At 41.2% G+C, this 12,569-nt stretch overlaps 1 protein-coding gene across 1 annotated transcript in view; it reads right to left on the minus strand.

The window, feature by feature from the left end:
- Nucleotides 1–12,569, minus strand: part of BCR (BCR activator of RhoGEF and GTPase) — a 98,100-nt gene continuing 85,531 nt past the window's right edge. The window contains exons 17-23 of the mRNA XM_008502783.2: nt 11,124–11,183; nt 10,860–10,969; nt 9,904–10,043; nt 9,036–9,170; nt 8,311–8,416; nt 7,836–7,998; nt 1–7,024 (exon numbers count right to left, since the gene is read on the minus strand). Coding sequence (XP_008501005.1) covers nt 6,935–7,024; nt 7,836–7,998; nt 8,311–8,416; nt 9,036–9,170; nt 9,904–10,043; nt 10,860–10,969; nt 11,124–11,183 — 804 coding nt within the window. The 3' untranslated portion in view covers nt 1–6,934. The remainder of the gene's footprint in view (nt 7,025–7,835; nt 7,999–8,310; nt 8,417–9,035; nt 9,171–9,903; nt 10,044–10,859; nt 10,970–11,123; nt 11,184–12,569) is intronic.

Consider the following 12,569-nt stretch of genomic DNA (forward strand, 5'->3'; position numbering starts at 1 on the left):
TAGTTACAGGAGATTTTATTTAACATTGTGTACAAAGAAAGGCTACAAATGCCTTTTTTTTTTCCCAAGTACAGTTTTGGATCCCTTTTTCATGTCACTTATTTTCAGAAAACGCAAAAAAAAAAAAAAATCCAGAATGACAATACTTTTCCCCTCTTTTCCCTTTTCTTTTTCTCTTTTTGGGCCTAGACTGAAAGGTTCAACACCTTTCAGTATTAAACCAATAGGATTAGGTTTTCTCTTCCAAAACCAGAGCACTACAAGATACTGAAGCACCAGCAGTATAAAATTACAAAACCCAACTTGCTAACATGGTAGCATTAAAACAATGCCAACAATATTAACTCTGATGAACCCCCAAATTATCCAAACAATAACAAATTGTCTTCTACACCTGATAATTTAGCACTATTTATATAATTTAATTGTATTTAAATTTAAATAAATAGTCTTAAGTCCCTTCCTTGGAATTCTTCATGGATTATCAACACTTGTAATACTAGAGATAAGAATAAACTACACAACTTAGGCAAGAGAAGGCTTAGTTTTGTGGGGTTTTTTTGCTGGACAGACAAAAGACACAGCATCCTGCTGTGAGATCATATTTAATTTCACTGTTTCATTGTGGTGCTTCTCAGTCATCCAGTAACAATTCCTTGCCCTCTTTTTGCTGCCTTGGTTAGTTCTGGTATCCCAAATATGTCCCCTGTGCAGGTTTTATCAGGATTCTGACCACACACACCATCAGTGAGTGGCTTCTTCAAGTTTCCTACCAACCTGTGAAGCCCCAAGCAGGATTTCTGTCAGGCTGTGAGAAGTGGTGAAGGCATCAGAAAAGGCTGCTGGGAAGAAACATCCTTCTCCTCTGGCAGCTACTGCATTACCACCTGCTGTATTTGAAATTGGGTTTAGATACACATCCCTTTTCAGCTGTTTGAGTTAGTGCAGTCCTCATTTCCCCCAAAATGGGACTAAAATGGAGGAAGAAGCTTGAGGTGCTCTGTGTCGATGGGCATTAGATCACTAATAAGCACAATGGGAAGGAAGGGGCTGAATTTCTTCCTCTACCTGCCTTTGGGCCTCATTCCCAGAGCCCCAGGGGAGATGTGAGCATCTGAAGACCAAAGCCATCTGTTCAGTGGCTCTTTGGCACTGTGGTCTTTGTTTGAGGTCATCTGCAGAAAGCTGCTCTGCTCTTCCAGGCAGGAGGCTGCTTTGTACCCGTGCCAGCCCCTCCACACCTCCACAGGGATGTAACCTGGCCTTGTCACACAAATCATTCTGCAGAGTAGAGAAATGGTTCACCTGTGCTATGTCTTGGGAACATCACAGCCCTGGGGAAAAGACTACAGCAGTGACAGTCTGCTAGGCTTGGGGACTCTGGAAGCAGATTAATTCCCAAGTATGCTTAAACAGCTGTAAATTGAATCTTTACTCACAAAACAGTCCTACCAGAGCTTTAGCAGTACCTGGTGTATTCTGCACCAGAAGACTGGAAATGTTTTAGTTATCCCCAGGAACTGCTCTGCTACAAACTGAACCTCCCAGCGTGGTAATTTCTACAGTACAAAATTATGTGAAGTGGTTTCTGTTGGAAAAGGAGGGGGTCTTCCTTACTGCAAGGTGAAACAGGAAATGTTTGCATGGTTCACCTGCATATTTTCACAACGGTCTTCAGCAATTCTCCTGCCAGATGGTAACAAAGAGAATCAACAGTGGAGGCAATCCAAGTAATTTAATAATTTTCTAATTCTTCCCAACAGCATTTATGTATCTGCTTGACCTGGAAGGCCTGTATCTCATGAAAATGGGAGGAGGAGAATCAACACACACACTCAGCTTTTCTTTGGTCTTACTGTTTCTAGCATTTTCTCATTTTAGCAATTTGTGGCATTTTATCCTTGCAGACAGACTTTTAGCTTAAAAGAGAGTCTGGGTCACTGCTTTTATTCACTTTTTCCTTCTTTGTGGTGGTGTTTCCTGGACAGTAATATACAGATTATATTAGTCCTAGGTATTGCCACTGGGGCAAAAGAGGTAGAGCCAGTGATAAGCTTTGCTTTCTCAGCACTGAACTGAATTTTCAGTAGAGAGAAGGAGGGGTTCCAGCACACTCCTGTATTCATTTGTATTTACTGGCCAGACAGTCTTAGCTCACAGTTACTTGTGGCATAAGCCACCTTCTGTAATGGGAAATGAGAACTTTCTAGTTTCAGACCATGGGATCTGAATGATTTCTAATTTTGCTTCTCTTTTCCATTTGTGTTACTTCCCTAAAACCTTCTTAATCAATAACCATGAACTCACAAGTGCTTCCTTTAGAGCTCCTCTTGGTTGCAGGGGCAATCTGTGTATTCTGTTCAGGGAGAATTTCATAGTTTACATGAACATTCATTTCATTTAGCTCAGAATGGAGAATTGCTGAAACTCATCTAAGGCAGTACAGTGCCAATGTGAGCAAAGTTCATGAATAAAAACATATCCTGAACTACAGATTTAGGAGGGAATAAGCAGACTACTTACTAACTACACCAAACATTCAATTAGAGTAATTTGATTGTTCCTACTTAGGAATTGAGATTTTTCTTGGAGGAACAGACACAAATCCCTTCATTTGAGCATGACTGTTATTACAAGTCTCCATCTTCTTGAATTAAAGTAAAAAACAAAAGGGCAGGGGGTTCTCTTGAAACATTTCCAATTTTTTACTATAATTCCCCTAATAAGAACACCACATCTGATAATGTTATCCCAGTAGGTAACCAAGCACTGAAATAAAAGAATTAACCAGTGAGGCATCAGAGAGGGTTGGGTTTTTTCTATCAGATTCTAAAAATTTTTCAAAGCCCTGTTTGACAATTTCTTTTTCATACATACTTGAAAAGATCAAGATAAATTAACACATTGTGATGCCTTCCAGTGTTACAAAGGTGACAAACAAATTTGGGAATCCATGTGTGATTTAAAGAACAGTATATTTGTTTAAATAAACTCATAACAAACTAAGAAACCACCATAAAACAGGTTTTTAAACAGGTAAAATGAATTAATGCATCTCCCATGAATGTGCTCTGGGGGACCCACCACCTTGTGGCCAACAAAACAGCTGCAGTTTTGCTTCAGACAGAGCAGGCTGAGTGCCTGGGATCAGCACCTGAAGGACAGGATGGATGCAAGCAATGGGCATCAGCAGCTACAGCCAGCACACTGCTGGGGTTTGCCCTTAAGCTGCTAAACAGCAGCATTAAAATACAGCCTGAAATAGCTACCTCAGCTTGGTAAAACTGTGCAAGAAGAAAGAACACCATCAGCTTTTTCATGGATGTGTTTCAGCTTGGTTTCAGACACTCCCCTCCCATCCAAAGCATGCACAAACTCAAGGCTGGTACTGATCCACTTAACCACTACTTCTGTTCTGGCTTTGAAAACTCTTCCCATAGTTTGCTTTACTTAATATAAAGTTTTACTTAGAGATTTATTCAGTGTAAGAAAAAAAATACCATGGGAATTTAAAAATAGTTTCTAAAAGCCAGGAAACTGATGCTGATTCCTCTCCTTAGACCAAAGACACAGCCTATCCTCATCTGAATTCCTGCAGCTGAAAGCGTGAACGTTTCACATTCCTGCCACTAAAAGCTACATTTTTAGGAAGGTCTCTTCAATACACTCGAAACTGAAAGAACACAAATCCCCAGTGCATATGTAAAGTCATTTTTTGCTAGTTTGCTCTGATGTTTAGATTGTACCTTACTGGATATACAAAATGGAAAAGTTAGTTTTTCTGACACAACTCACAAGGGAATATATCAGAGTAAAAATCAGGCTTTCTCTAAAGCCAAGTTTTGCAATTCCCTTTTTTGTTTAAATATGATAAGGCTTATTACAAATATAACAAAGTAAAACAAAACAAACAAAAAAACCCCACAGAAAACCCCAAACGAATAAAAAACCCAAACCAACCAACATCCCTGGGAAAAGGACATAAAAGCCTTTTGGAAACAATTTCTGAAAACATAAGACTATCTGAAAAAACTTAATTGCAAAATTAAAGGACATTCAAGAAATCGATTCTCATATTTCAAAGCAGTCATTTTCATCATCAGCAATAAGATGCACTATCTTTTCCAGCCCAAAATTACCAGCTTTGGGGAAAACATATTCATACTTAACAGAAATAATTAATGGGTTAAGTTAAATTAACTTTTTTTTTTCCCTGATCCACATGCCTGCATGTTAGATATTGTTACATTAGAACTGAGCATTGTAATGAGAGACTAAAAGCAACAACCTGTAACAGTAACCAAAGCTAAAGCAATTTTCTCATGGTTACACACTATAGATCAGTAATTTAATATTAAAATTTACTTCCTACATAAATAAAAATTAAAAAGTTGGGCAAAAGTAAATTGGCACAGTCATTATAATATTGCTTTCCAGTTTCAAAACTGCAAAGAGCAGCCACAGATTCCAACAGCTGAAAGGAAAAGGCTGTCACCCAACCACCTGCTGGAGTTTGGGTGGGTTTTTTTTCCTTTTAAATGAAGTCATCAGCAGTGGCACTGCCTCAGATCCATCACACAGCCCTTGGAACAGGGAGGTGTGCAGCCTGCAGTAAAAGGATTGCTCTAGAACTGCACTGTACAACTGAGAACAAAATACATCAAACCAAAACCCTGGAGTCTGGTTTACTGCTCTGCATGACTTGTCTGAAGTCAATGTTTTTCAGGAGTGTGATTAATTTTTACCCTCAAAAAGGCAAAAATAAAATAAATCAAAGTCTTAAGCCTTCAAATTTCCTTGCCTTCATTCCCTCCCTCCCCCCAAAAAGCACCTCCTACTATAAACACTTTTTCAGTTTCAGGGGTTCAGAAGTTGGAATGTAGTGGAAATACATACAAGAGAGAAGGAATTTCTAGTTGTACATTACATTACAAAGAGATTTGCTCCCAGACCTAAGGAGGGAGGGATACTAAGCAATATTAAACTCCTATAAGAATCCTTACAACGCATGCAAAATATTGATATACTCACAAAATTGAAATTTATATTGATTCCTTTTTTGAATTTGCAACTTCACAGTACAGTATTTTCTAATATTATGCAGCAGTCAGAATTACAGTGACTACAAAAAAATTTCCCTTTAATTTTTTTGTTTGTTTGAAATAATTTTGTTACTTTGTTTGAGAGGTTGCAGATCACCCATCAGAAAATGTGAAATTCAGCATAACAGTGGTTGCTTTCTTTGTCATTTTTCCCAAGTGATGTTGACAATGCTACCAGCCTTCCAAAATCTGTCTCTCCCTCCCCTTCCCATGCCAGCTCCTTCCCTTGTCTCCAAGCTGTACCTTTCTTCTCACCAGAAGGATGATAGATGGATGCCACTAAATTGCTGCTGCAGACAGGGTAGGAAGTCAAGGGGGCTGGAGTAGTTTATGGAAATGGGATCACTCCCACACCCCCTAAGATGCTGGGTACAGCTGCTTTCCAGCCAGAACACTTTGCTCTGGATCCCAGGAGTGAGGTGATGCTTTCACCTCCCTGGACAAACACTGCTGCCCCTTACACCTCTGTAACCCCCATGGCTTTAACTGGAGGCAGGGAAACACAAAGCCAGTATTTGGCTCAACCTTTTGTGCTGCTGCATGGAGTTCCATAGAAATTTCTTCACTGCTCTTACTTAAACCAGTGTTGGAATTTCACATGATGCATGCTACTTGCTAGATTGTCCACCAAGTACATTCTGAAACATTTTATCAAAGTATTTGCATCTATCAGAAAAAGACTCTTGTAGAAGCAATGTACAAAGCCTCCAAAAATTCAAGTATCAAAAAAGAAAAAAGATGTTCTGATAAAAGTTTGGAGTAAGCAGCCAGCCAAATGCTTCCATTATTTTTGCAGTGATAAAATCTTTCCTTTGGAGTGTTGAGAATTAACAGTCTTTTCAATTAATATTCATTAAGTTTGGTGGGGGTTTAAGGAATTTAGCAATTCTGCCTGGATACCATTGCCCCTGCTTTTGTATGCAAACAAACAACAGAATCACAAACAGCATCACTGACTTATCCTCCCTGCCTCTCTTTAATTTGCTGTGTTTATTTCTAGTCTAACATCACTGGGCCTGGCTCCCCTAACCCAAAAGAAAAAACCCATCAGATGTGCAACATATGCAAGAGCAGGGCACCTCCTTCCCTGGAGTCTGGATAAACATTTGCAAGGGAAGGGGTAGGTGAGAGGAAAAAAACCAACAAAACCAAACAACCAACAAGAAAAAAAAAGCAAACACAAAAAACCAAAACAAAACAACAGATATAACTCCCAAACAAACCAACAGTTCTAGTTGTACACAAAACTGTTTCATTTCTTAAGAACCCTGTTCAAATCAAGACTTGAGTTTCTGAGGAGGGAATCTTGATCCCAGACCCTTCCCTTCTCCTCTCCTCTGGCAAAGCAATGTTATTTTTGTGGCCTAGAACAGTACTTTAAAAACAGCAGTTATTAAAGACACAGCTGTGATATATCTCCTAACTCCCCCTCACCCAAAAGGGGTGTCCTATCAAGTGGTCCAGTAGAAATCTTGAAGTTTCTTTATGATAAATTAAACCCATAAGATGAGGAATACCTTCTGTCACATTCCCAACAAGAACACCAGCCACACTCCGCAGTGCCTTTGTTTGAGTGCCTATTGCTCCTTCTAGTGGAGGTTCTGGGCAGCTCCATCTCCAGTTCCATCCTGGTCCTAACAATCAAAAGAAGAGATTTTTCCCCTCTCTCTTCAGCTTGTCTCTGCTTAACAAACAGCAAAAGCACTGAGGGCTGTCATTCCCTGGGGCAGGAACAGGCCAGCAGTATCTGAAGGAACACCAGTCTTCTTTTTCTCAGGCGTGGCAGATTGTGCCAAGAGCAGTTCTGTGTGTCCTGGTGGTCCTGCAGACACCTACACCTCTGTGGAGAAGAGAATGCTCTGCCTCTTGCTGTCTGGGGTAGGGATGGTCTCTAGCTGCAGGAAGTACAGAAGAACTTGAACCTGGAAAGAGAAAGAAAAAGGTGGTAATAAAGCTCTGTTAACTCATTCTCATCCTGAGAACTGGCAGACATGCCTACAGCTCTCTCCCCGAGAACACCTTGGATTTATGTATTTTTTTTAATACAGTGTATTGTAAAATACATTTTTAAAATATTTTTAAATTATTCTGTGTGTGTATATATATATATATAATCCTTATATTTAAATGCAAGGAATACTTAAGCTTGCAGTGCTTCAGAGACACTCATTTCAGCTTCTAGGGTGTAACAGTAGTGTTGGTAGTTCACTGAACTGAAAAAATCTGATCTGTAACTTGCTGCTACTCAATCATGAAAGTACAAACCAGCCTGAGCAGCTCTCACAGTGAGCTAGGTTTCTGTGCTTGAATTCTCTGCATCACCCTCAAAAGGCAGCAGTAGTCTAAAGAACCTGAATTTAACAAAGAATTCTGTTGTGCACCAGTGAGGCTGGTTTCAGTGCTGAGGAGCACTGAAAAACACTGGCAGGCCTTTTACCCCAGGTGAGCAATATGGTGCTATGAGACAGCCCCAAAAAATCTTACTGTGCACAAACAGGGAATATCCAGGAGTGTGTGCACATGGACATTTTTCCATTGAAAGCTGTATCCGTACAGATGCCTGAAGACACAGTTCTGCAAACCTAAAATATCCATGTAAGGGTGAAAGTTGTTTATGACTAAAAAAACCCTGTCATGCAAACACAGCAGGATGGCTGAAGCATTTCTTGCTAGAGGACTGCAGCTTCCCACATACTGTGTTGCCAAGATTCAGTAGCACATTTAGGGTTTTACCTGGGACATGACTTCTAGTGACCAACTATCAGTCATTGTGATGGGCTGGGTTGGGTTAGCAGGGATTTTACTGTCCTTCTCTGAAGGTCTGAGCAGCGTTGGTCCAAAGACAGTTGCAAGATTGTGCAGGGACATCTTGTTAATGCTTTCCCTCTCAGCAACCCTGGGAAAAGAAACGATGAATAAAGCAGATCTTTATAAATATCTGAGTTTGGGAGCATTCTTAAGTAAGAAACCATATTTATTCCTTTCATAAAACGTTTTAGATACATTTAGTCAATCACTCTCTCCAGATGTACCTAAATGAACTTTCTGTGTAAGCAATAGCCATCATCTAACACAATCACAGTCTCCCAGGCACTCTACAGACACAGCTCACAGTTGAGAACAAACCAAGGCACAAAAGTTAAAAAAATTGAAATCAATAATGCTTTAAGCATTAACTATGTGTCTAAAGGATCCCTTTTTTTGATACCTTTTTAAATGGTCCAAAAGGAAAAGGAATGTCACAAGGTTGGGTTCTGGAAGTGATAACAATAGATTCAACATGCAGCTTTCCTTTGCAACAGGATCTGAAAGTGCTACAAGACAGAAAAATAACAAAACATCACCACAGGCAGGGAGTAAGAATTTGGCTGACCACATAATTTCCAAGCCAGCAAATATGGATGGTCTGTATCCCAAATAGGGATGACATCCTGTAATTACATCAGAGATCAGAAAGCCAGATTTGCACATCAATACCCACAGGATCTCTTTCCTTTATTTCGTAAATATATTGAGAATATTTTTCTCTCAAACATTTCAAGTGCTTTTGGACTTTGAACAATTTTGAATCTTTTCCTCACATCAAGATACCATGAGATATATCCCCCTCAAAGTGGACTTCCCTGAAAACCTGAATGGGGCAACCAGCAAGCCCACAAGCAGGCTGTCATTCTATTCTTAACCTATCCTTCAGAAAAATGAACATTTTTGTCTTACAAAAAGGCATGGCAATTGCTCATATTCAAGCTCATAGGAAGAAGATGCCATTCCAACACCCATTTCTGAGCTCCATTTCACTTCCCCAGCAGCTTGTTCCAGGTTTCTGTCTGACATTATAAATACAGGGTTTGTATTGTGTTGGGAGCATCCTCCTACAGAACAGTGTCTTTAACTCAGACCCAGTTATTGAGGGTTATTTCTGGTACCACCTACCAATGCCCTCAGCAAAGTTGGGGTACAGTTCATCTGTAAAGAGGGGTTCAGGCAGCTCTCGGAAGTAGAGTTTCAAGGTGCCTGCAATGGCATTGACATCCATCTCACTCATCATCACTGACACATCTTTGTTATCTGAAAGAGGGAAGAGGGGAAGCAGGGTAAAGAAGCTGCTGGCTTTGCTTTCCTTCCTTTTTCTGGTTTTGGCTCTCTTTGTTTAGCCATTGTCTTTGCCCAAATAGCTGAGAGTTTTCCTGTTTACATCTCCCAGAATTAAAGGAGCCACCTTCTGATAACTGAATGACTACACAAAAGACTGCAGTTTATACCTTTAACTCAGTAGAGAGTTTAGTTATGCTGTGCCAGCAACCTCAGCCTGATCTGAGACAACCCTGCTTGCCAATGTTTCTAAGAGTTTCACCTTCTGTTAGTGACAATTGTTATTCCAATTCCCTGTCTCTAACAGCATGGAATAGGAGACTCTGAGCCTGTCCAAGTACCCACAGAGTGCAGCTGGAGTACACAGGCAACTCAGGGCTCACATTTCTGCTTTGTTAGTACTAAAACAACAAAACCATCCCCTCTCCTCAAACAGACCAACCAGCAGAGCCAGCACCCATGTCAAGAAGCTAAGTGTAAAACAGCATCCAATAGGAATTAAAAAAAGTAGTTTTTTCAAACTGTGAAACACTCTTACTTCCACTAGTGAAGCTTCATAAATCAATGTGAAAATGATCCTTCTTATGCAGGAATCTCTACTCCTTAATGCTCCTTGTGGAACACAAGAGTAAAAATAGCACAGCCAGCTGACAGAGAGCTCACACAGCTTCTCACAGTGCAAAGGGAAACAGAAGAAGCAATTACTTACTGACATCAAAGGCAGCTTTCAAAGCTTGGATATCAGTTGCAACCCCAGAGACACGGTAGATGCCCACCTCCTCCATCCCACGTCGCTCTATCTCCTCCACACACTGGCGCACTATGTAAGGCACCTTGGATCTCTCTCTCCTTAAGAAAGCCAGAGACAGGAGTTCAGCACAACCCGTGTCCTCAATGCTCATCACCCCAGCCAAGCTGCCTAAAATCACCCCATCATTTTACTGTGCAAACCCCTTCTGGGGAATGGTGAGGGAGAAAGTCTGAGCTGACAATCAAGACTGAGTTGAAAAACTCCTTCTGAGACTTGAAAAGTTTTCTGAGTGTCCCAGTCTGGATTTTCTGTTCTGCAGCTGCCTGAGCACTTGGGCTTCTGGCTGGGTCTTTGTGCCTCTGAGTCTGTGACTGTGTGCAGGTAAATCAGGATTCACAAACAGACCTTGAAAGCACAGTAACACTGTTACTTTCCAATCAATGCCATTCCATAAGGAGGAAATACCACACTTCCAAAACTATGTAACAGAACAAACAGGTTTCTTCTGGCAAAGGATTAACAACAAAAGATCAGGGGCTAAAATAATACAACGGGATCCAAAGAACTGGAACATTTCCGATTACGGAAAGGAAACATCACTATTCAGTGTCTCTGGAAATATGTGACTGAGTCAGCTAACTACAGAGGAAAGGGGCAAGGGGTATTTCCAGAACTCATAAAAACAATATTTTGTAAGTAAACACCTGAGCTTTCAAAACCTGCGTGCGTGCTGGTTTTTTCCCTGCAAAAACTGAAGCTCAGATAACATACACCAACTCTTTTCTCCAGCCCCAACCATCTACACCACTACCCACGTGCAGCAGACTTGGCTAACAAAGCCCTCGGTGGAGTAGCAACACTGCCCAGTTGGCTTCCTGACAAACCACAGGGAGAAATGTGCCCCATCAGCTCACTTGGTGACAATGGCAATCTTGACCCCAAACACCCCAGTCTGTTTGCGGGAGGGCATCCTCTTCAGGCTGAACTCCCGACTGGTAAACTTCACTGACAGCTTCACTTCAACCTGAACAAAAGAGGATAAAAGAGAACTGCTATTACTTTTCAAACCTTTAAATCCTTTGATTTTTTTTTTTTTTGTGCTGCGATGGAAAGCAAAGAAATAAATAAAGCACAAAAGAGGTACAGAAGCAGTGCTAGCTTCTCTTATCCATACTTACTCCATTCATGGAGATGACCGTGCGCTGCCAATCTTTGTCCTGCAGTGCCTGTGGGTCCAGCTGAAAAACATGGAAATTACCCATGAGCTAGGAACAGACTTCAGAGAACTCAGCTGTCCTGAAAATCTTCTCTAAGTCAGCAGAGCACTAGGTGCTTTGAACATGTCATTTCCATAGGAAAACCCATACCAAAGCTTCCCTGGTTCAGGAAATGGGACATTCAGGTATTGTGCAGTTCTCTAAACAGGCCTGATGACTCCTCACATGCATGGGAAATCCAGCAACATGTGCAGTGTCTGCTCAACAACAAAGGCAACCTCAGCAAGAAAAATCAAAGTTGGAAAGCCAATAACCTCAGCTTTCATAGGGAGAGAGACTGCATTCATTGCTGTAGCACAACAGGCACGTTAACAGCCAGACAGATTTGTCCTGTTCCACAGGGCTAGAAGTCAGAAAAGGGGAGGAGAGATTCATTAAATGACTCTGATTTGAAATAGAGGAAACTGTCTACCTCTTCAGTTTTCTAGAAACAGGTGAGGTTTGATGAGTGTGAAACTATTGCACTGAAATAAAAAGCCAGGCTGGAGAACTTTATAGCTCTTGGCTATGAAACTAATAGCTTCCAAGAATGTTCCACTGAGTTTGAGAGACATGATGACCCTAACAATCAGAGCAAAGGAGAGAAATATAAAGTCATCCATACAGACACAAATAACTTTAAACAAAACAAACCTCTGTAGGGATCCAAAAGAAAATAAATTGAGAAAATGGTCCCAGAAACCACAGAAAGTTGTCCTCTTTCAGCCTGCCTATTCCTTTTTTCCCATTTCTATTGGAACACAGAGGTAGGAAGAACACCTGGCTCTGCTATTGCAAGAATTCATTAAACAAAAATGAGTTCTGTCACCAAGCCCTGACCTCCCATCTTCAGCTTTGCTTGATCTTGAGTGGACAGTTGTGGAGCTGGGGAGCAGCTGATTCGAGTGCATAAACACCACCCAGCCATCCCAGTACTGCTTGGGAAAGTCCAAACACATCTGAATGCCTAAAGAGTGGCAGTGAGCTCAAGCTAGAGGGGCAAAGAGAGAAAAGCCCTGTCTGCATGGGGTCTTTTAGCAACAATCACAACCAGCCAAGGCAAGAAGACTTCAGTGCCTCCTGAGAAGGCTGCATAATGCTTGGCTCTTGAACACTGAGATACAGTAAGACCAGAAGGAAACAACTGCTGTGGCACTGTCCTCTGCAAACAAGAGGACACTCAGCACTAGAGCTACTTCTGTAGCACAGCTCCTCCTGCCCACAGAACCCCAGGAAAAGCAGAGTTCTCTGAAAGGCAGAGGCAAGTGTTGAAGCAAGAGCAGCTGCAGTATACTCTGGGAGATCCTGGCTGCAATCATGCTCACACTCTCAGATCACCAACAAACCAGCCCAGTGCTGCTGACAGCT

Source organism: Calypte anna, chromosome 15 (assembly GCF_003957555.1).
Source record: "Calypte anna isolate BGI_N300 chromosome 15, bCalAnn1_v1.p, whole genome shotgun sequence".
In the NCBI taxonomy this organism is placed as follows: Eukaryota; Metazoa; Chordata; class Aves; order Apodiformes; family Trochilidae; genus Calypte; species Calypte anna.